We start from the raw sequence: 25,372 nt of genomic DNA, 5'->3' as shown, positions 1-25,372 counted from the left end.
TCAGAAATGGATTCACATCTGTCTTGACTCTCAGTATAAAGGGACTCAAGTGCCTATAAACTAAGGGAGAAAATGATGGACTAACTATTGGGCCCTTGGTGGGTTGCCGTTATTACATTAGTCCTACCTACCTACTTTGTCCATTGCAACCACCCGCTTCCGCCAGTAGGATCCCTCCAAATCCCTTTTGTCGTATTTTTCTATAGCTTTGTCTATCAATTTCAATAATTGGCCCCCAGAGTGTCTGGTTTTTTTTCAATTTGGGAAATCCCGATTTTCGATGATTTTTGACTGCTAAATCCTGATTTCATAATTTTTCCTAAATCCTGATTTTTTGCTGAGGCGAATGTAACTTCACAAAAATGGCTCGATAAGAAAATCCGATCGGACGGCCGAATTTCCTCAAATTCTGATTTTCCGACCGATTATTCCACGAATCCTGATGAAATCAGAATTAATTCCTGATTGACCTCAAATTCTGATAGAATCGGGAAAATATTGATGCTAGACACCCTGCTAACCTTTTCCTCACCTCACACGCATTTTAGTAGTATTCGGATTGGAAAATTGGAACGATGGAATGAAAAAGAAATTATCCAAAAAACACGAAGAACCAGAACCCACCAGAAACTTGATAAATGGATTGTGTTACAAAATTGCAGACCCCCAAGGCTACTTTTTTGAGTCAACCAAGAAAATCTCGATGATCCGTATCTTTTCCGTACCTTTCCACGGAAAATCCATATATTTTCCATACTTCCGTGCCAACCTTCCGAAATCCGTGCTTTTTCAGTGTTTCCGTACTTTTTCCGTGCAGGTGACACTCTGTCAAGTCTGAGGGAACGAGGAAAATTGACATAAGTCTTCGAATTTTCCATTGGAAGCAATCTGTCGCGACGATGAGACTGTTGAAACCAGCTCGATCAATATTTATCGACTCCCGGCGGGTATCACCTGTCTGACGTCTGTTGCGCTGAGACGAGCAAACAAAGTGCAGTTGTCAACTAATTAATCCCCCATTGTGCACCAGTCGCGTGGCGAGCTTTGCGATACATCGATTGATCTGCCATGCAAACCTATAGAAAAGGATCGATAGACAGGGTGTTCGCGACGAACATAACAATCGATTCTTTACCATAGCTTCAAATGGGGAAATATCGATACTCGATCATTGCCCTTGGTCGCTAACCTGCATGAGAGTGCGTGACCTCCGTATGCATCCCTCGGAGGAAAGTCTCGGCATTGCTCAAAGAAGAAAAAATAAAGAAAGGAAGAAACAAAATGTGAAAAAATAAAGTTTTTGGTATCGAATTAAAAAATTGAGCCTCGATTATCCGCGATTCAGATTTGCCGCATGTTTTTTTTTCTTTTTTTGGTTGGCTCCCTAGCGGAACTTCTGATTTCAAAACGCATGGAGAAGACCGCACTCAAAAAACGCTGCGATTCCAAGGGCCAAACTTCTAAGACGCATACCTTCCAGAAGTGATATTTTTGCTGAAATAACTTCGTTCCTTCAATTTCCGGACGAGAGAATGTAACTTCATTCTGAGGTTGCCAAATTAACTTAAATACGTAATTTAAAAAAATACCTGTACGACGTTTGTCCAAAATTCGACGGATTGACCGTGCTTTGCGGTAAATCGATTGATCTACCGTTGAAACCATGGTGTCTAGTTTTCTTGGCAAAGCTCATTCCCTGATTTTCCCCTGATTTTCAGGAGCTCATTCCCGGATGAGAAACCGAAGTTTTCGCCCACTTTCCCGGGGTTTTCTTGGGGAAAGGAAAATAATTTTCCAGAGTCTCAAATATGAATATAGATTTTAATTTATCTTACAGCCATTTCTTCGGCGCACATTCAGAAGTTTGATTCAAAAAATGTTCCTGGTGTTGATATTATCTGGTCAATGAAAGCTTCTACATTATTTTTGGTTTCTGGAATCGATTTCCTGATTTTCCCGGTTTCTGGAACAAATTCCTTGATTTCCCCGGTAAATTTTCATTAAATTTTGATTCAAAAAATGTTCCTGATGTTGATATTATCTGGTCAATGCAGGCCCGCCACACCCCATCTCGGGCCCTGGTACCAATTTTCTGGCCCGGGCCCCTAGCACAGGGGGGGGGGGGGGGTCCGGGGGGCCTCCCCCGGGAAATTTTTGAAATTTTAAATCTATTTGGACGCATTATGAAGCTCTTATGATGGAGATTTTCCATCAATTTCTGCAGAATAATTACGCCTTTTTGTTTACTTTCAGCACCAAAAACTTTCGAATTGTTGCATTCAAAACATCTATAAATTTTTTTTTGAGGGGGCAGATGATAATTTTCAATTCTATGGGGAGCCGGGCCCCCCTGGACTCCTCTTTTGTACGTCTATGGCAAGGGAGTTAAGCCATTGAAGTCGAGGATGCCCAGAAAGGAGCCTTAGCATCCGACAACGGAAGAAAATGAAACACAGTTACTAAAAATATCATTCTACATATACTCAAAATCTTGAAAATCTCTAAAAAAGTAAGAAAAATTTTATAGTGCCCTAGCGTGTTTTTGAAACTTTATTCACCTTTTGCGGAATTTTTAGGGTAATTTTTTCACTTTTCCCTACGAGACAAGGGTTACACATGAATTTGTAGTGGTTTGTCACCTGCGTCACGGGCCCCTCCAGGGCCCGGGCCCCAGTACCAAGGACCCAGTATCCCCCCCCTTGTGGCGGGCCTGGGTCAATGAAAGCTTCTACATTATTTTCGGTTTCTGGAATAAATTTCCTGATTTTCCCGGTTTCTGGAACAAATTCCTTGATTTTCCCGGTAAATTTTCATTAAATTTTGATTCAAAAAATGTTCCTGATGTTGATATTATCTGGTCAATGAAAGCTTCTACATTATTTTTGGTTTCTGGAACAAATTCCTTGATTTTCCCGGTAAATTTTCATTCCCTGATGAATCCAGGTTTTTAAAAAACTGGACACCACGGTTGAAACCTTTGAAAAAGGATCGATAAACAAGGTGTTCGGAACGAGAACCTTAAAAATCGATTCTTTACCATGGCTTCAAACGGGGACATATCGATAATCGACCATTCACGTACCGCCACCGCTCCGTAAAAGTAATCTATTTCCAGCCTTGCGGCCACGACCCGAGTCGGAAAAGTGCGTCCGCGAACGGGGGCCCGAAATGGCAAGGAACCGAAACTGGTTTCGATCGCGTGAGGTTAGCGCCGAAAACTCGATCTTGGAGGTGGGAGGTGAGGGACGGGGGTACAGGGGCTCAAACACCTTGTGGAGCCACGCGCCGACAGCGACGCTATGTAGTAACATCATCTCGGGCCAACGCAGCGCCCCGCGGCAAAAAGCGGACACTAGACTGCCGTGCTTAGAGTCCCTTTATACTGAGAGTCAAGACAATTTGAATCCATTTCTGATTGGTTCCCGTATTTTAGGCCTCCACAGTGTCACAAACGGGAATAAAGATTACATTTTCACCAATTGCAAAGATTATAATCTGGAATGGACCAGGGAATTACGGGTTCGGCAAGGAACAAACGGAATGAGAGGAGGAACGGAGAAAGGCATTTGAGAATGGGCCGATCAAAGATTACGAAAAACGTTCAATTTCTGTAATCTTTATTCCCGTTTGTGACATCCATGAGCTGAATTGTCTTGACTCTCAGTATAAAGGGACTCTAGCCGTGCTAAGAAAAAACGCCGTATGAACCTTCAGGCGCTGCCAAATTTCCTTTGATAAAACTCGAATTTCCTAGTAAACTAGAGGATATTTTTCTTCCAATTTTTCGGAGAATTTTGTTCGTATTTTTGTCTGAAGTTCCTGAAAATATCGAGGAAAAATATCCATAATTTTCCTCAAAAATAAACATTTTATCGAAGGAAACTTGGCTACTCTCGAATGTTCATACGGCGTTCTTCCTTAGCACGGCAGTATAATAGCCAACGATTTATTAAGCCAAAATAGGATTTTCATCTCTTCCTCCACATTTCCTTGGTCATAGGGGAATACTGCCGTACTGAGGAATAACGTCGTATGAGCCCTCGGGCATTGTCAAATTTCCTAGTGAATTCATGAATATTTTCCCCCCAAATTTTTCAGATATTTTTTTTCCGCAATTTCACCTAACGTTCCTGAAAATTTCGAGGAAAAATATTCATGACTTTCCTCAAAAATAACCAGTTAACAGGAGGGAATTTGGCAACTCTCGAATGCTCATATGACATTTTTCCGCAGCACGGCAGAATACCTCGTCGGTATTCTGTTTATCCTGTATTTCTGTCCTTTATCACAGTGTCTAGTATTTTTTAATTTTGAAAAATTCAGATATTTTCCTGATATTTTATAAAAAATTCCTGATTTTTTCATTTTGAAAATTCCTGATATTTTCCTGATTTTTCTCGACTCTTGGCACGGTAGGCAAAAAGCAGTAAGACTTGCTCCGTTGAGAAGATTCGCTTAGGAAAAATTCCTGATAAAACGTCCGATTTTTCCAAATTTCCTGATACTTTCCTGATGGACCAAAATTCCTGATATTTTACGGTTTTTCCTGATGCTAGACACCCTGTTTATTGCGAAATAAAATTTCTTCTGCTGGAAGAATTTCAATTATTTTTTCCGTTATTTTTCATTTATTATTTTTGAGTCTTTCTTCCTTCTCCTTAATTTTGAAGGAAATCGATAAAATTCGAAAACCCATGCAGGAGTTTCCCCTTTCCACGAGGCGGAACAACGGCGAATTTCCGTGCGGTCCGCAACCATTCTCGGTCCTCGGTGGGATCGATGGGTTGGAGGCTCGAAGCTTCCCTCATCTTCCGATGAAAGGTCATAAAATCCTTTTACGATAATCGTCCCGCTTCCACCACCCTGCCCACCCCTTCCCTCCCTCTCTCCGCGGGCCGCGACAAGGAACCCTCGTCGGCCGTTTGACACGACACAATGTAATGGAGCATTCGCGCCGCGACGACGACGCGACGGACGGCTCAATCACGCGGCTGGAGCTTCCGAAAGCCCTCCTGCCGGATCGGCATCGAAATTGGAGACGTTTCGAGGGGCCTCGAGGGATGTATGGGAAATCTATATCCTGCCGTGATAGTGAAGAGAGCAGTAAGTGACAAATTTTCGAAATTAAGTTTTCCTTCAAAATTCGTCTAATCTCTTAAGAGATGAAATCACTGATTTTGCTAAAACAGCAGAATCGAGATGGAATTTGCGATTTGACTATTGATTCTTACGTAAAAGTTCGCGAGAAACACGATGGTCCCACTGGTTTTCTCTGAAATCGACTCCCAAGCTCAAAAAAAGCTCTCAAGTTGAGGCCAAAATGGAGGGGATATCCCACGCTATATCCTGAGAGTCCACCTCTACATCAAGACAAACTCTCCACGCAAAGATAGGGAGCAAATATACATTGACAGTGCTGCCACTTTATTTGGGACTCCAAAACTGAAAACACGGCAACCCTGCCTATGTATTTGCTCCCTATCTTTGCATGGAGAGTTCGTCTAGATGTAGAGGTGGACTCTCAGGGATAGCGCGGGATATCCCCTCCATTTTAGCCTCAACTTGAGAGCTTTTTTTGAGCTTGGGAGTTGATTTCAGAGAAAACCAGTGGCACCATCGTGTTTCTCGCCAACTTGTACATAAGAATCAATAGCCAAATCGCAAATTCCTCACACATGCAACATCTCCATTGAACAAAGGCCAGATTGTTAAAAAGACATAGAAATAGTTTTCAAGAAAAATTTGTTGTTGGAAACGTCGAACCCACGCGAGAGAAGCAAATGAAGGTGATGTGACGATTTTTCCCTGACATTTCCCGGTACTTCCTAGAGTCCCTTTATACTGAGAGTCAAGACAACACCCCTCATGGAGTCACAAACGGGAATAAAGATTACAGAAATTGAACGTTTTTCGTAATCTTTGATCGGCCCATTCTCAAACTCCTTTCTCCGTTCCTTCTCTCATTCCGTTTGTTCCTTGCCGAACCCGTAATTCCCAGGTCCATTCCAGATTATAATCTTTGCAATCGGTGAAAATGTAATCTTCATTCCCGTTCGTGACACTGTGAAGGCCTGAAATACGGGAACCAATCAGAAATGGATTCACATTGTCTTGACTCTCAGTATAAAGGGACTCTCATTGGATCTAGAGTCCAGACTCTTAAAAAAACATCGACAAGAAAAAATACTCTTGATTCAATCAGAATCTAGCTTAAATCAAGAACCAAGCCTCTTAATTTGAGCGATTTCCTATTGATTTAAGCTTAAATCTGATTGAATCAAGAGTATTTTTCTTGTCAATATTTTAAAGAGTCTGGACTCGAGATTGAATGTGTTGTTTTTTCCAGTGTGAGTTTCGAACACTGTTCCTGACGGTGGAAACTCTTACGACAATCAGCCATCAGGCCGGTTCGCCCGAGGGCTAACCTCTAGGAGTCCCCGTGGTCCCGAACCCGAGAGTGACAGCGCGAGAGCGCGTGGCGACGGGATAGGGTCGGAATCCCGTCGGAAGGGACGGGATCGGCAACGGCGGGGCCTCGGAGCTCGGGGTCCCGGCGGTTGATTTATCGATCGGGGCCGGGGCGCATGCGCCGGGCGGGAGCGGGCGCGCGGCGCTGAGCGGCGGCCCGCAGGTCCCCGCCGCCGTCGCAGGGCCGACCGCATCGCCGGCTTGTTATCGATATTGGCCGCCAGCTCCCTCAGCCCCGACCCGCTCGCGCTTCTCCTCAACAACCTGCTCGACACGCATTTTACAACCGCGTCCCTTCGGAAGCCGCGCGCGACGGGGCTACTCGCGCCGCGCTGACTATGGCATCGCGCTGCCGTGGTGTCGGTAGTCGAAAATTGGGAATTTTTAAATCTTGAGTTTTTAGAGCTATGTTCCATCAAGGCTTCAGGGTTGCCACAAAATTAAGAAATAAATTCGGGATGTTGGAGTTTTTTAGCCAACGTGCGTAAAAAGTTCAGCTTAAAGCTGAAACTCATTAGAGAGGGAAAAAGCTCACACAGAGCACAATTTTCCCTCAAAGAGATATGCTGTTGGAGCAACACTAGTTACGTCCATTCAGTTTGTTTCTTTCGGTTTGGGTAAAATGAAATTCCCTGACATTTCCCTGACACATTTTGGTGACATTCCCTGACAATTGAAGATGTGACGGATGGTTAAGAAGACATAATTGAAAATAGTTTTCAAGCAAAATTTTTTGTTCAAAACCTCGAACCCATTTTGAAAGCAAATGCAGGTGATTAACAAATTTGCCCTGACAATTACCGGTTTCCCTGACTTTTTAAAATTCTGACATTTCCCTGACTGTGCAACCCTGTAAGCAGGTTCGGGATTCAAGCTTTTCCCAATCAAACTTGATATACGGCGCTGGGTGGCCGGGGATTTTCGTTCTACTGCAAAAGAAAGCCTCTTCTAGGAAAATTGAGGGATTTTCCGGAGGTAAATTAAACAATGTAATTAATTTTACAAAGGAGAAATAGGACCTGCATTAATAGGAAGACAGAGGTTCCTGACCGTCATTTTAAATTTGACCAAGTTCCGCGAATTAATGCTAGCGTGGGGTACATTTTTGACTTTCTGTCAGGTGAAACTGGAGGAAGCCACCACTTGACTGTTACCAACTACAGCTGATAAATAGGGATATTCGCTCTACTAGAAGAGCAAACCTTTCTCATGAAAATTGAGGATCATTCTGCATTAAAATTGAACGATTTGAATAATTTTACAAGGAGGGATAGAACCCGTCTTAACAGGAAGACAGAATTTTTTGAATTCTATCATTACCAAGGTTTTGAAGTTAGTGGGTAAAATTTTGGTCTATCCGTCAGGGGAAACCTGACCAGATGCCTGTGGAAATCAAACTTGAAGATAAAAACCGGGATGGATAGGTAGGGCAGGAGGAGATTTTGGTTCACATTACTTAACTACTATCAAAACATTTTAAAAGGCAAAGACAGGATCAATAGTAATAGGAAGACAGAGCTTTCTAACCGTCATTTTACGATTACCTAAATTCTCGAATTCGTGATGGCCCGAGGTAAATTTTTGTCCATCCGTCCGGGCAAACCTGGCCAAAGGCCAAAGGTCGTTAGAAATTCACAAATTTAAGACTGAGGCGGGATTGTGTAGGGCAAGAGGAGATTTTGGTTCTTGTAACTGAAATATTGTTAAATCATTTAACAAGGCAAAGGCAGGATAAGTATTAACAGGAAAGCAAAGCTTTATAACCGTCACTTAACGATTCCCATGATCTTCAAATTGGACGCATTTTGCAATTTGGACCTATGAATTCCGGCCCGGTTTAAAAACAACGTATGTGCCATTAGTTTCCCTATGCACATAAGTGTTTTTTCAGATGGGCCAGAATTTGTAGGTCCAAATTGCAAAATGCAGTCCAATTAATGACCAGTGGCGGGGCACGAATGGACCATTATCGATATTACATAGATTAGGCACTCCAAGAATTCGCATCAAATTTGGACCACGTTTAGGAGAGAGGAACAAAGCCACATAAGTTCTTGCCAAAATTTAACCGGGCAATTCAATTTTTTGCAAGAGAACGGTTGTGCGGATTCCTTTGAAAATTTTGAAGAATTAGCTTCAACCGAGCAGGAAATTCATTGAAACACAAAAATCCGCACAACCTCTTAAATGTAAAAAATTTTTGCCGATTGAATTGGGCAATAGCTGATGTGGCTTGGTTCCTTTCTGCTTAACGCGGTCCAATTAAACCTATGTTTTCCAGTAACATTTATCACAATCCCTCATAACTTCATTTTTGCACTCCCTGCTGCCCTCTACACCACGGCAACACCATGACCATTTGGACCGCGTTAAACAGAAAGGAACCAAGCCACATCAGCTTTTGCCAAATTTAATTGAACAATTTAATATTTTACACGAAAACGGTTGTGCGGATTTTTGTGCAAATTTCAGTGAAAATTCTCCGCAGTTTGAAGCAAAGTCCCTAAAAATTTTAAAGGAATCCGCACAAAAATTCTCTTGTTAAAAATTTAATTGCCCGGTTAAATTTGGCAATAGCTGATGTGGCTTGGTTCCTTTCTGTTAAACTCGGTCCATTTGGACTGCATTAAAGCAGAAAGGGACCAAGCCACATCACCTATCGCCAAATTTAATCAGGCAATTCGATTTTTTACACGGAAACGGTTGTGCGGATTTTTGTGCAAATTCGGTTAATTTTTGGCACGATAAGAAGACGATTCCTCGTGATTTTCAAAGGTATCCGTACAAAGGTTCTCTAGTAAATAATTAAATTACCAGTTAAATTCGGCAATGCTGGATGTGGCTTGGCTCACACTGAAAAAAAAATCTCGGTGTATTTACTAAGAAAAGGGTAAAATTACCAAGAATTCAGGGTTCTATTTGATCCCAGTTTTTTCTTGGTAAAATTACCATTTATGGAATTGGTAATTTTACCGAGAAATCTAGGTAAAATTATTGAACTTTCTCGGTAATTTTACTGGACCTTGGTAAAAACGCCAATATTTTTCATCGACTGTGGTAGAATTACCGAGATAAAATGGCAAAGTTACCGGGCATTGATTACCAATAAAAGTGGTATTCTTACCTGGAAAAAACAGTGAAAATACCGGTTTTTAGGTAAGCTTACCAGGCTGTCTTGGTAAAATTACCAATAATTGGTAGAAAAAAAGTGAGATGGTAAAGGTACCAACGGACCTTGGTAAAAACGCCGAGAATTTTTTTTCAGTGCATTTCTGCTTAGCAAGATCCATTTAAAAAATGCAAAATAGCCAGAAGTCGAAGTGGCAGGACGCCAGAAGCGCCCAGGCTGTCTTCCCGGAGGGGCTACCATTTCGCAAGAGCCCTTGGAGAGGGATGTGCGAACAACAAAAATAAATCAATGAGTGGCCAGAAAGGACCAGGAGAGCAGCGGATCCGATGGTCGTTTCGCGGGTCCTTTCCGTTTCGCGGGGTCGAAACGAACCGCGGGCTGATCACCAAAGGCGAGGCGTGAATGATCGATGATCGATGTTGCCCCATTTGAAGCTGTGGGAGAGAATCGATTTTCGACGGACACCATGCCTATCGATCCTTCTTCATAGGTTCAAATGGCAGAGCAATCGATACATCGAACAGCAGCCACGATGCGGCTGGTCAACTAACCCGAACCCGCGCCGTCACGCGAAATAATCCCTTCCGAGAAATGGAGCGGGGTCGACCGTCGGAACCTTAATTCCTTCACGCTATTGTCGGCTAATTTCATGCGCTGTCGAGATGAAGAAAAAGCCAGGGTTGCACGGGTGAAATGAAAAATATGAAACGTTGAAAATTTCAGTGAAATATTTCATGAAATTTCACGAAGTTGTGAAAAATATGAAACTTGTTTTCAGGGACTGGGTTCGGGTAAGCAACATGCACGAAAAAACACCAAAAAGCAAAAACCAGTCGCCTTTCATTAAATTTTGCGTTTTATTTCGAAAGATATTATTCGTTTTTTTTTCTGAAATTTCATGAAATATCTCACATGAAATTTCAAGATTTTATTTTTCATGAAAAATTGCAATCCTCAGAAAAACGCCGTATCTACATCAGAATGCTGCCGGATTTTCTTCAAACAGGAAATCATTTTTGAGAGAAGAAAATGATATATGTTTCCTTTCTCATGGATTCAACAAGCAATGATTAAATTCCCGAGGGTCCATAATATTCCCGATTGCGCGCGAAAATTGTGGAAAGCCCGCGAAAATCGTGAAAGCTCTCGGAACATTTAATTTAACTTTTTTTTTTTTTAAATTTATTTTTGGGCGACGTCCGGAATAGAAAGGGTAAAATAATCGTTAGTTAAGCCCTTCTTTCCGCCATTTTAAAATTTTCTACCCATCGGTCGACCGAAGAAACTTAACATCTGAGAAAAAAAGTTATTATTACTCTTCGTGGAGGCACCTTTTCGGCTCGTATAAACGAAATGGACAAAAATTGTAGAAAACAGGGAACTCCATGGACCCCTGCTAATTCCCTGCACATTCAAAGGAAACAAAAAAATTCACGAAACCCTCCGGAAAATCCGTGTTTTATTGGAGGGAATTCAGTAACAACAAAATGACCGTTTATACGCCGTTTTCCCCTGCGGACTGATTGTTGAAATTGGTAGACAAAGCGATAGACAGAGACAAAGATAAAGAACGATCCAGCGGCGATGGTGACATTATAAGGGTACACGAAGTGGAAATTTTCGGAGATCAGGAGGCCAGAGGATGGAGCGGTTGATTTGGTCAGCATGATCATTCTCTTCCTTCTACTTTACAGGACAATCAATTTTTTAAAATCATTTTTAACGTGGAAATGATACGAGCACAACTTTCAGGACGTCAGAAAAGGCATTGTGTTTCAGAACTTTCATAGTACTACTGAAGCAAGACGCAAGATAATTTTGATGCGTGGAGGGGCATATTTCACCGAAGCAGATTGCGAAAAACTGGACCTGAGAGATTAAAATTAAAACATGCCAAGAGCAGGAAACTAGGAAAGAGGGGCGTAGTCTCAAGGAGACGATAGCGATAGGACAATATGTTCGAAGTTTTAACAAGAGGATCCAGTAACGAAGTAATATTTCGAGGATTTGAAGAATATTTACACGAGGAAAATAAGAGCAGTGGTGCGGCGTGCTTTGCGATGCATCGATTGATCTGTCATTTAAACCTACGGAAATGAATCGATACACATTGTGTTTGCAACGAACACTTTAGTAATCGATTATTACACGGCTTCAAATGGAAAAATATCGAAAATCGACCATTGACGCCTCGCCATTATGCCAGAGAATGGTTTTCAGGAGATCAGAAACAGAATTTTGGTCTGAAACTCCTCCTTGACGAGGAAAGGATTCCAAAATGGAACCATTTCAGGATGAGGGGAGAAGAGGGAGACGAGAATAGAAACAGGAGAACAGAAGACCCTGTAAGTTTTTAAAAAATCGTTCGGGACAGCTGCTCTCCTATTTGAATGGTGAAAATAGGGGCTCGATTTCGAGGAAAAGAGAGGGAGCTTGGTGGTCGTGCGTTTGATCAAATTTAAATGAATTTCATCAAATTTAAATGAATTTGATCAAATTTAAATGAATTTGATCAAATATAACGAGTTTGGAAAGAATTTGCCCCTTTGACCGTAGTCCAGAAACACTGCATTTCCGGACAATCCGTTGATTTTACACGGTTGGTATAGGGGCTGGCTCTACAGGGGGAGCAGAAAAGACTTGGTGGTTGACAACCACTGAATGTATCGCATGACCATTAAGACCACTGAGTATTATTTTGAAGAGTTTGATCAATTTTGATTAATAGAAATTCGATGAAAATTTACAAAAGAGGAGGAATATTTCACCCGCTAACAGCGGTTTTAAAAAACTGCATTTTCGACATTCGGTTCCGATTTTACACGGTTGGTATAGGAGCGAGTGTTGCAGGAAAACAGAGAAGGTTCGGCGGTTGTATCGAATGATCATTAAGAACACTCTGTAAAATATTGAGGAGTTTGATCGAATTGAATTGAGAGGAGTTTGAACAAATTCGATCAGTAGAAATTCGATGAAAATTTACAAAAGAAGAGGAATATTTTAACCCGCTAACAGCGGTTTTAAAAAACTGCATTTTCGACATTCGGTTCCGATTTTACCCGGTTGGTATAGGAGCGAATGTTGCAGGAAAACAGAGAAGGATCGGCGGTACTGTCGAATGATCATTATGAACATTCTGTAAAACATTGAAGAGTTTGATCGAGTTGAACTGAGAGGAGTTTGATCAAATTCTACAAGTATTTAGGTGCGTTCGATCAAATTTGACGAGGTCGGGAGAAAATTTGACTCGCTGCCCCGGTCTCTAAAACACTGCATTCCGGACAGTCCTTCACGATTTTACACGGGTAGTATAGGGGTTCGCATTGCAGGAAAGCAGAAAAGACTTGCTGGTTAAATCGAGTGATCGTTGAGAGCTCGTAGTATAGTTGGAGAAACGAAGACGGAACTTATCATTCAATTGTTTGATCGATTTCGATTCAAGAAGGTTTGATCTAATTCGATAGACAGAAGTTCGATCGAATTTGACGATCAACAAAATTGAGTTGGAGGAATTTGACACGTTGAACACAGTCTTAAGAAACTGCACTTTCGACAATAGGTTTCGATTTTACACGGTGAGTACAGAGGCCAGTGTTGCAGGAAAGCAAAGAAGGTTTGGTGGTGGTATGTATCAAATTTCGGAAAGTTTGACTGAATTCGACGGGAATTTCATCAACTACTTATACCGAGATTGGATGACTTAATTGTTCAACGATAAGTAGTTTTAAGCTGTCTGATATTGACTTGGATATAAATTTGCGTCGACTACCAGGGAAAGATTGGAGTGAGGCGTCCAGGAAATCAGAAGAGAGATATGCGTCATGCCGCGATTCTAAGGAACTAACGTATGATCTAAAACACATGGGAACTATTGACACTTGTTTCCCCGGAAGTCAGAAAAAGTTGAACAGTAGCCTAGAATGCCCTAAAAGGATCTACAAATAAATGAACATTGTAACGATCGGAATACTTCTTCAATCAACAGAATTAATTTACAGCGCTCAGGCAGCCTGCTGAAATTGAGCTTCATTCCAATCCCTTGCAACCACCCGCTTCCACCAATAAGAAACCTTCGTATCTCTTTCGTCTTGTTTGTCTATAGAATTTAATGCCAAGTTTGGCTAGTTACGCTGCATAGAACTTGGCAATTGATTAAAAAAAAATAAACAGAGCTAAAAGCCAAAAATAAATTAAACAAGTAATATTTCAAACTACATGGAGATGAGAAATAATAAAAACTTACAAGAAGGACTCACGTTTGCTTTGTTTTTTGTAAGTTTTTCATTATTTCTCATCTCCATGTAGTTTAAAATATTTTACCTGTTTAATTTATATTAGGCTAATAGCTCGATTTTCTTAAAATAAATTACCATGTTTGGCTATAGATTCGTCTATCAATGTCAATAATCAGCCCGCTGGGATTTATATCCTCTCGCTCCCCATGCGACGGTTGAGGAAATTCAGTTGGAAGCACGAAACAACTAATTAATCTTAGAGAACCACCTGTTCAACGAAGAATCGCTCCACACTCCTAGGTCTTCTTCGTCTATAGCTTTGTCTACCAATTCAACAATCAGCGGGTAGCGTCGGGGGTAAAATTGCCTGGAGAAGAAATCGAAGGGGCCAAAAGGCATGGCGACTGGATACCAGGACGTCAGAGACGCGAGAACTTCGACGCGCTCCAAGCTCAACTTTCAGCGTGTAGGTAAAGTTGCCATCCGGGGAGTTTTCAGGGGAAAATTTCAGGCGAGACGCGCAGGGAACCAGGAGCGGAAATAGGTAGCGCTCGGAAAGCTCGATACTACGTCGTCGGGGAACGAATGTGCAACCGGATTCTTACGCAATGGCGTGCTTTGCGATATATCGATTGATCTGCCATTTGAACCTATTGAAAAAGATCGATATACAGGGTGTTCGCAGCGATCACCTCGATAGTCGATTCTTCTACATGGATTCAAATGAGGAAATATCGATAATCGATCGTTCACGCTACGCTGCTGCTTCCACACGTATCATGTAGGATGCTGAGAGTTATTTGGGGGGTGGAATTCGGGGAAGTGGGGAGAGGCGCGCCTGCCAGGACGCCAGGATCCGCGAGGGAGTAGCGATACCTCCCGAATTCCAGAATTTTTACCGCCGCAGTTTCCTGGATTCAGGGCCGTCGCGAGCTGAGATGGAAAATAATGATTTTCTTTTCCTTGAAATTGCCAAGATGTTTCTGGGGCTGAGTTTGCAACACGCAACGATCATCTGGGAATTCGATAAGAAACTTTGAGCTTTATTTCGTGATCTCCCCCCCCCCCATTTCAAAATTAGGATCCCATTAAAATACTGCTAAAATACTGATTTCATTTTCCATGAAATTTCAACGATTTTGCTAGGGCTGAGTATGCGACACGCGATGATCATCTGAGAATTCGATAAGGAACTTGGAGCTTTGATTCGCGATATTTTTCTTTCTTCAAAATTCCAAATTAGGATTTTCCTTAGGACTGCCGCAGAATTTAGCTGATGAAATTCCCTAAAAATTAAATATATGTCGAACGGTTAAAAAGACGTAGCCGGTACGTTGAAAATTTTTTTACTTAAAATCTGTTATTTGAAAGATCAAAACCATTCAAGAAAGCAGATTTTGGCGACTTGACAATTTTTTCACGACATTTCTAAGTTTTCCTTGACTCTTGAGAATTCCTGTACATTTCCCGGCAATGCCTAAACGTGGCAACCCTGGTTTTTTTTTCTTTCTTTTTTTTAAAAAAAATAGGATTTTACTGTTTCTATGCGTTTCATAGCATACTGAGTCCATTGTAGGAGAAAAAAATGTATGATTAAATTGCGTGAAATTTCATTAAATAAAGTTCCAGGAAATTTTGAGTCTCTAGTCGCAACGGCCCTGTCAAATCATACGGAAAAGATATCAGAAAAGACGCTGACGTCTGTTACCTCTGAATTTTGATCGGATCATACCAAAGACGTTTTGAGGCAAAAAGTTGCAGGGAAACAGAGGAGAGAATAGGTAGCGTAGGAAAGCTTTCAGCTTGAAACGTAAAAGAAGAAAAACACTTGTGCTACCAAATGAATACGATATGCACCATAATCTATGAAAAATTACTTCTGGGTTCGATTCTGGAAGGAGGGGGAGAGACGCGTCTGCCAGGACGACATAATTTCAATGAAAGTTAGATTCCTTTCGAATTTCGAAACGTTTTATGGCAGAATTTGTCTATGGGCAGAACGCAACAGACTTGGTGGCATTCACACGGAAGAGATCGATAATGAATGTGCATAATATCACAACGGAAATGACGTCAGTCATTTCTGAATTTCGGCTGAGTCATACCAGTAATGTTTTGAGGCAAAAATGGGTAGGGAAACAGAAAATAGAATAGGTAGCAGCATGTGAAAGCTTGAAACGTAGGGAAAAAAGACTTGTGCAACCATATTCGCTCGGAATGCTGAGAAATTGCTTGCGAGTGTATTCTGAGAGATGGAGACGAAACGCGCTTACCAGGGCGCCAGAATTCGCGTGGAAGTAATAATCCTCTCCAAATATTAAGTTTTACCACACAATTCTCCGACCTCGGTAAAAATTACATGGAAAAGATATCACGATTCATATAAGGATATCAGAGCGAAATTGACGTCGAGCATCTGTATATTTCGGTTGGATCGTACTGTTGACGTTGTGAGGCGAAACAGAGAAAGGAATAGGTAGAGGATACAGGCTTGAAACGGAGAGAAGGAAAAGAGGACTTGTGCAACCTTATTCATGCGGGATGCTTCTTCTTTACCTCTGAAAAATTACTTGGGGGTTAAATTCTGAAAGAGGGGGAGAAGCATACCTACCAGGACGCCAGAATTTACGTGTAAGTCTCCGAATTTTGGAAAATCTTATGCAGGATTCATCAACCTTGACCAGAATTACATGCAAAACATACGAGGTAGATGCACAGGATATCAGAATAGACTCCACGTCTGAAAATATTTGAATGAGTTGAACTTTGACCCGAGAGGAGGGGAGAAAAGCTTAAAATCCGGTCGCCAGGATTAGCGAAAAAGTTGTTCCACCTCCCAAAATTTTAACCAGGGCCAAATTACACAGGAAAGATAGGAAGGTGACACGCAGGATAACAGAGCAGGGTTGACGTCTATTGCGTTCGAATTTGGATCAAAAACATCTTGGGGAAAAAATCAGACCCGGGCGCCAGGATTGGCGAAGAAGTTTTTCCACCTCCCAAAATTTAACCTCGGCCGAATTACACGGGAAAGATAGGGCAGTGACACGCAGGATAACAGAGTGAGGTTGACGTCAATTGTGTTTTGTGTTCGAGTTGGGATCAAAAACATCTTGTGGCACGGAACTTTCGACTCGAAAAATCGGGTTGTAATGAACTATCTCGCGTAAAGGAGATTAAGAGAGACAGGACGTCAGGAGGGGTCGTGAGTGGCGGCGGGAGAGGGTAACACGAAAGTTCACAAGGCTCGGGTCAAATTACACGTCAAGGATAGGGACTCGCCGAACAGGACGGCATGAGGCACTTGTAAGTCGTGAGAAGGCACGCAGACTTTATGTGTAGTAACAGAGTGATTCCGTGGTGGTACAATTTTGTTGTCTTATAGGTTACATTTTGCGATAAAGAACTACAAAATATTGGCTCATGTTTGGAACAACATATGGGTGGTTTCACGATAGCTGGAATAGTTTTGTCGCCGTAACAGACAACACATTTTTCGGTCATATTTTAGTAGTAATGTTAATCACTCGAATTTTTTTGCATTAATCTTCAAAGGGTTACGTATTATAACTGTTCCTAATGATTTATTGCTCTACTTCACAATTAATATTATGTAAATTCCGAAAATGTTCTGTCTGTTACGCGGTAAAAAGTCAGCGTAACAGACAGCACATTTTCGGCCGTTTATAGATTAAAATTGAAAAGTAGAGCGATAAATCGTTGAAAAGCGTTGTAACACGTAACCCTGTATCGATTAATGCAAAAAAATTCGAGTGATTATCATTACTACTAAAAATATGACCGAAAAATGTGTTGTCTGTCACGGCGTAAAAAATTCCAGTTATCGTGAAACCACCCATATATACCATTGGTCTCCCTACGTAGAAATGTGCTTTTATGGAAGATCCAGAGATCCTTATTGCAAAATGTAATCCACATATGAAAATTTACAAACTGGGGCACCTTCTAGTCGCCAATAACGAACACTATGTGCTTGACTGCCGTGTTAAGGAAAAACGCCGTATGAACCTTCAGGCGTTGCCAAAATCCCGTTGATGAAAAAAGGATTTTCCCGGTAAACTTAGGAATATTTTTCGTCAAGATTTTCAGAACGTTTTGTTCGCAATTTGATGAGGGCGTATCTGGATTTCCACGTGAGCACTGTTTTCCATATAAATCCATGCTTTCTGGGGCTCGTGTCAGTGGCGAGGCGTGAATGATCGATTATCTATATTTCCCCATTTGAAGCTATGGTAAAGAATCGATTATTAAGGTGTTCGTTGCGAACACCCTGTTAATCGATTCTTTTCCATAGGTTTAAATGACAGATCAATCGATATATCACAAAGCACGCCACGCCACTGGCTCGTGTGGAAATCGAGATACGCCCTCACGCCAGAGGAGCGACGGTATCTGAAAATTTCAAAGAAAATCTTCAGAAGTTTACCAAAAAATTCGTGTTTAACCAAACATTTGTGCTGAGAGTTCTCTCTATATGTCCGGAAGAGGAGAGAACAGTAAGTTCGAAGTGAAAATCGAAGAAGAGGAGAGGAGAGACATTCAAATATGAGCTTCGTCAGAGTTATGCACTGGAAAAAAAAACACATTGGATCTAGAGTCCAGACTCTTAAAAACATCGACAAGAAAAAATACTCTTGATTCAATCAGATTTAAGCTTAAATCAAGAACCCAGCCTCTTAATTTGAGCGGATTTCCTTTTGATTTAAGCTTAAATCTGATTGAATCAAGAATATTTTTTCTTGTCGATGTTTTCAAGAGTCTGAACTCTAGATCCAATGTGTTTTTTTTTCCAGTGTGGAGGGTGTGAGGGGAGGGGGAGGTGTCGAGGCGAATATTACGTGATTGATTTGGGGGTGTCTGGACACTGGCGTTACGAGGAGTGGATGGGTGTCAAAAAAATCGCGTTACTTAATTTATTTTATAATGAGATTACTTCGAGAATGAGTCAGTTAAGCTCGGGAGGGATTTGCCTGCAAATAGTCGAATCTTACAGTTTTCGGTACGAGAAGAACGATGCGCACGTCAAAATTTCACGAAATATTGTCTCCGCGGAGATATAACGCTTCCTTTTTAGGGGTCCTCGAAAACATGTTTGAACCGACCGCCGTGAATTCTTGGATCTACGCGTCATAAGACGGGAAGATGGCGGCGGCGAAGCCGACCTGCTTACTACCACCACACTGTCATTGTTGACATCTCGATTTCGCGTTTGAGGTTAAGTGAGCTCTGTGTGAATGTTTCATATCCTACATACATCTGTATCGCATTCTGATTGAAAAGCTTAGAGAATTAAGAACAATGGATATGAATTTCAAACAAAGTAACCGACATAACCTCCAATTGACCAACAAAAACATACCGCCAACGCGTCGCCGCCGTGTATTCTTCCACTACGCTTTCCGCCGCCATATTGATCGTGACGTGTACGTCCAAGACCTACGAGCGCGCAGTTCAAACGCCGTTTTAGGCCACCCTAATTTTTGGCACTTTCAAATAAACTTTTCTCCTGTTTGCAGTCATCAAAAAAATTTAGGAAAAAAACCGTAAGCTTCGGTCACTTACTACTTTCGAATGACACAATAAAAAAAAAATGACTTAACTGACTCATTGCGACATACCGTGAGATTCCACCGACATAAAGAATAAAAGCCAGGGGTCTCGTTGAAAAAAAAATCAATACGGGGAATGTTAAATTCTCGCCGGGCCGCGAGGAGCCAGCGGCGCCGCAACTGTCAAGTCACTTCTGTTTTCCTAATTAACCTCTCTCCTGGCAGCACCGCCCTCTTCTGCGGTCCGCGTTTCATTGGCCCGCCCCGCGATGCTGAAATCTCCGACCCCTGTCGCGTAAACTAGGGGACTCCTGCGACCGTGACGCAATATTATTCGGGAGACCAACATCCCCCCTCTTTCCTTCCATTCCCATACTCTCCTCCAATTTAATTCCTTCCATGTCCGATCCCCAGACTTTTTGTTCATTCACTCAAGTCTCCGTACTTTCGTCTCAAGAATACGTTTTCGGAACTGCGAACTTCAAAACTGCCCTGGCTCCAGGTAGGTTGAACGGTTCCGGATCAGAGATGGAAAATTTTATGAAATTTATTCGAATGAAATTTCACGAAATTTCATAAAATATATTGAAACTTCTGGGGATAAATTCAGGAGGCTAAGAAACGCCTAGAAACAGTGTTTCTGAAATTTTGAAATTTTTTACCCCAAGCCTATAACATTCGCGCGTTGCAAATGTTTTCGTTCAGTTTAGAGGTTAGGTTGGGGTTTTTCTCTCTACCCCCTACTTCCCTTTTTACCCCCTCTTTGTGTCCGGCACCTTCAGTAGAGTAGCATAACACCGCAGCATCAACAGAAGACCATCTGAAACGCTTTCAGACCTTCAAAGGTTCGATCAATAATTCTAAAAAAAAATTAATTAATTTCAACTTTAGTGAAATTCATTCGAGCCTTATGAGATTTCATGAAATTTCACTTTCCATCTCTGTTTCGGATAATTTGGTAGAAATATGGTAAAACATGTTGCTCAAGTGCGGACTCACCGGTTATATTGTGTTGGTGGTAGTTGTAGGTTAAAGGAACTGAGTTGAAGGCCCTAGCGGACCACTTGCGATGCCGACTGTCTTCGTCCTCCACGTCTCCGTGATCCCCCGTTTCCCCCAGAAAGTGCACTTTCTCGTACCTATCCAAGAACCTGCAACACAGAAAACCCAATCGAAAATAAGTCAAGCGAATAAAACAACAGAGAGGACAGAGAAGGCTAAAAGGTGGGTAGGTACGCTGAAAGAAATGTCAACACTTACTAAAGTTCGGTTAAAAAGAAAATTAAAACACAAAATAACCCTCTTCGATTGACAATTTCAAGAGAAGAAACCACCTGGTTTTATTGAGGAAATTCAATAAAAAACGAATGGTGAATGCCAACGTCGCAATCAGAGGAATGTATTTCTTCAGTCTTTTCAAAGTTTTCCGCGCTAAATTCACAGAAAACTGTACTGTGTTGGTTTGTGTTTCACTTCCTATATTAACCAAAAGTACACAAGAACACAAATTTTTTCATCAGTGTAGAGGACATCCAAAAAGAGATAGAGAGATGCCAGCTTCCAGAAGATCTCCACCATGCACGTGGAAAAAAAAACACATTGGATCTAGAGTCCAGACTCTTGAAAACATTGACAAGAAAAAATACTCTTGATTCAATCAGATTTAATTCATTCTTTGCCGGGATGTTAGTTTAGTTGCGTGACCCAACCGAACGCGTAGAGCGCCTTCAAATCCTTGCGACACTTCCCGCTTCGCCGGGAGGTTAGTTTAGTTGCGTGACCCAACCGAACGCGTAGAGCGCCTTCAAATCCTGGCAACACTTCCCGGTTTGCCGGGAGGTTAGTTTAGTTGCGTGACCCAACCGAACGCGTAGAGCGCCTTCAAATCCTGGCGACACATCATGGTTTGCCGGAAGGTTAGTATAGTTGCGTGACCCAACCGAACGCGTAGAGCGCCTTCAAATCCTAGCGACACTTCCCGCTTCGCCGGGAGGTTAGTTTAGTTGCGTGACCCAACTGAACCTAACTAATTGCTATTTTACTCCTTTCACTGCCCGCCGAGGGCTGATTGTCGTAAGGGTTGCCACCGTCAGGAACAGTGTTCGAATCTCACCTTTGAATTTTAGGAGCCATGTGGCGCATGAAGCCCGATTTTTAGGCACCACTGAAGATTTTTTAGGGGCCAAATTGACTTTTTACGTATATATTACGGCGCATTTACATTGGGAAAAAAAACACATTGGATCTAGAGTCCAGCCTCTTGAAAACATTGACAAGAAATAAAACTCTTGATTCAATCAGATTTAAGCTTAAATCAAAAGGAAATCCGCTCAAATAGGCTTGGTTCTTGATTTAAGCAAAAATCCGATTGAATCAAGAGTATTTTTTCTTGTGAACGTTTTCAAGAGTCTGGACCCTAGATCCTATGTTTTTTTCCAGTGCGATGAACTTATTCTGGTACAATTATTTCAACCGCATACGAGGAAACAACAGATACAAGGACTGGAGAAAAGCGTTGAGTTGCGTCCTCTCCGAGACGTTTGGCGGACGCGCTGCTGAAAGCGCGATGACAAGCGAGTTATTCGTGCGAATCCCGTCACACCCAGAATCCACATTCCAACTTCCAAGGTTTGCCTCGCCAAAACCAGAAAGAAGTTAATAGCCGTCCAAATTTCGCTCGATCCACTTTATTGGCCATTAAAGTATGGAGAGCAGGTAAAGCGAATTTCCTCGGTGTCCTTAAGCACGAGCGAAACACAACGAGAATATATTGACGACGATTTTACCGAACGGAATCCTTTGACACTTGATGGTTGCTAATAAATAAGAGCATTATAAAGTGAGAACAGAGCCGGTCAGGTTGGCCTGCGGTCAGCGCGCCTGACTGTGGTTTACAAGGTCCCGGGTTCGAATCCCGGTGGTGGCGACAAATTTTCAAGGAACTGACGAGTGGATCTGCAAAAACAGATTCTACTCGACCTTAATCCATGAAAATTTGAAAGCCTAGAGCATGGATGTGTCCTAACTCTAACCCGACACTCATTCAAGGTTGCAGATTAAGTCGATAAATAACTTTAAATAGCTTTTTTTAAAAAAAACTAAAAAAAAACTGAAACTCAAAGGTGAGTTTCGAACACTGTGCACAACCTTAGCAACATTGCAATGCTCCTAGTTCCTTTTCTTGCAAAATGCAATCCAATTGCCACTTAAGTCGAATTTAACATAAAATAATAATCGAATAAAACCTTCCGACAATCGATTCTTTACGATAGCTTCAAATGGGGGGGGGGGGGGGGGGAGTCGATAGTCGATCCAAGCTTTGGATTCGGGCCCTATCCTAGAGTCCCTTTATACTGAGAGTCAAGACAACACCCCTCATGGAGTCACAAACGGGAATAAAGATTACAGAAATTGAACGTTTTTCGTAATCTTTGATCGGCCCATTCTCAAACTCCTTTCTCCGTTCCTTCTCTCATTCCGTTTGTTCCTTGCCGAACCCGTAATTCCCTGGTCCATTCCAGATGATAATCTTTGCAATCGGTGAAAATGTAATCTTTATTCCCGTTTGTGACACTGTGGAGGCCTAACATACGGGAACCAATCAGAAATGGATTCATATTGTCTTGACTTTAGTATAAAGGGACTCTAGAAATCGAAACCCGATCCACGCTTCGGATTCGGGCCCTATCCCGACTAGAGTCCCTTTATACTAAAGTCAAGACAATATGAATCCATTTCTGATTGGTTCCCGTATTTTAGGCCTCCACAGTGTCATAAACGGGAATAAAGATTACATTTTCACCGATTGCAAAGATTATAATCTGGAATGGACCAGGGAATTACGGGTTCGGCAAGGAACAAACGGAATGAGAGAAGGAACGGAGAGAGGAATTTGAGAATGGGCCGATCAAAGATTACAAAAAACCAACACAAAACGTTCAATTTCTGTAATCTTTATTCCCGTTTGTGTCTCCATGAGGGGTGTTGTCTTGACTCTCAGTATAAAGGGACTCTAGGATTCGGGCCCTAACCCGACGGTCAAGCCAAGGCGCCCCCTGGCGGAGGTCCCCGCCGGTCGCCGGGTGGCAAGGAGCGGCCGGAGCGGAGAGGGTCGCCTCTCCGGGTCCGCGCCCCGAACGCGCGGGGCGCAGGAGCGCCGCCTGGCGGCCGGCGCCGCAACTCGAGTGGACCGTCGCCGTCGAGTGGATGCGTCGTCCGTCTGTGAACCGGCGAAACGGTCAAGGTCACCGGCGTCGCCGCCGCCGTAGTAGTGTAGTACGCAACGGCCCGGAGGGGAGGGGGAGGGGGCGGGGCGCGGGGCTTCATTGAGGAAAAAGGGGCCTACTCGCGGTCGGTGCAGCCTCCACTATCACTACCGTTGCGCGACGCGGCGCTGTTGCACTAGGTCAAGGACTGTCGCCGCCGCTGCGACACTTCCCGTTGCGCCGAGCGTCGCGGCGCCCGCCCGCCCGCCCAGACGCACCCGCGACGCCGTCGTTGCCCTCGCCACCCCGAGGGGTGCGAAAGTCTCACCAACTAGGGGTCGACACAGCGCGCTTTCCCCGTGCAAGGTGGCAATAACCTGTGTCACACCATCAAAATACTCGATCGCAATGTCGAGGTCAAGTGCTGTGATTGGTCCAAGTCATCGAATAAGCCAATCACAACGCCTGACCTTGATACTTTCATGGATAGCTTTGATAGTGGCGCTTGATACAGGCTCTACTTCATCGTTTCCCGGACGAAGGAATGTGACTCCACCCCTAGAGTGCAATTCTTGACTTGAACAATGGGACTGCATTTTGCAATTTGGACCTATAAATTCTAGCTCATCTGATAAAACACTTATGTGCATAGGGAAACTAATGGCACATACGTTGTTTTAAAACTGGGCCGGAATTTATAGGTCCACATTGCAAAATGCAGTCCAATTTATTGTTTGACAAGAATGAACGTGCCAGGGTTACCATAATTTCTTCATCTTCAAGTTCCCTGAACTTTTCCTGACTATTCTTGCCTGGCTCTTAATCCAAATTTTTTTTAATTCCTTAACTTTTCCTGACCTTCGATGGAATTGCCAATTTTCTCCCCTTTTACTTTAAAAAATGCTGACTTTCGCTAAAATTTGGACAGAATTTTCTCGTTTCCAAATCAAATAGTGGACGAAGGCATTCAGTAGCTAATTAAGAAGATGACGAGCTTTAAAACTGACCAGGGTGGGTAAGCGGTTGGAAGATCAGTGGTTTCTTTTAATAATTAGTAGATGTGTCAGAAATTACTTGACTTTTCCCTATTGTCGCAGATTCCCTGATTTTCCCGGTTTTCCAGCCCGCCGGCAGCCCTGACCTGTCCTGGTTAAGGAATTTTTCAAAAAAAGTCAGAAAGTGGTTGGGTAATTTTGAATTTAGATTATTGCAATCCTGTGAATACAATTTGAGCGGCTCAGATGTTGAAATAGATGTATCACGCATTTTAGGTCAGCTTGATGTTATAAGGACGAAAAACATTCGTTATAGTCATCGCTGTAATTATAATCGATTGATGCGAAAAGTCCGGTAATTTTTACTCGATTCTCTCCACAGAAGAATATACTGATATTCACTTTTAGATAAGATAAGTTGCAAAAGTTAGACTCTCGCACTGACGTCTGATAACTGATGAGAAATAAAGTTCGCCTTCAACTCGATGGATACAATTTGAGCGGCTCAGGAGTTAAAATAGTTGTATTACGGATTTTAGTTTAGCGTGATATCTAAAAGACGAATGACACTCGTTGTAATCATCGTGGTGTAAATGATCATCGATGCGAAACATACAGTAATTTTTACTCGATTTTCTCCATAGAAATTATGATGATACTGACTTTTAGATAGTTGCAAAAGTTAGAATTCAGCACCGCTCCCGCGCTAACATCTGATGACAGACTACGGAAGTGAGAAACCAAGTTCGCCTTCAACTCGATGGATACA

The 25,372-nt window shown here is 42.3% G+C and overlaps 1 protein-coding gene across 4 annotated transcripts in view; it reads right to left on the bottom strand.

The window, feature by feature from the left end:
• The window catches only part of Bap170 (Brahma associated protein 170kD), a 110,792-nt gene that overhangs the window by 45,835 nt on the left and 39,585 nt on the right, over window positions 1-25,372 (bottom strand). For all 4 annotated transcript variants that reach the window (XM_019061662.2, XM_019061664.2, XM_019061666.2 and 1 more), the window contains exon 4: window positions 20,403-20,554. In XM_019061662.2, coding sequence (XP_018917207.2) covers window positions 20,403-20,554 — 152 coding nt within the window. The remainder of the gene's footprint in view (window positions 1-20,402; window positions 20,555-25,372) is intronic.

The sequence above is a fragment of the Bemisia tabaci genome, chromosome 9 (genome assembly GCF_918797505.1).
Source record: "Bemisia tabaci chromosome 9, PGI_BMITA_v3".
Lineage (NCBI taxonomy): Eukaryota > Metazoa > Arthropoda > Insecta > Hemiptera > Aleyrodidae > Bemisia > Bemisia tabaci.
This window is presented reverse-complemented; position numbering and strand designations above follow the sequence as displayed.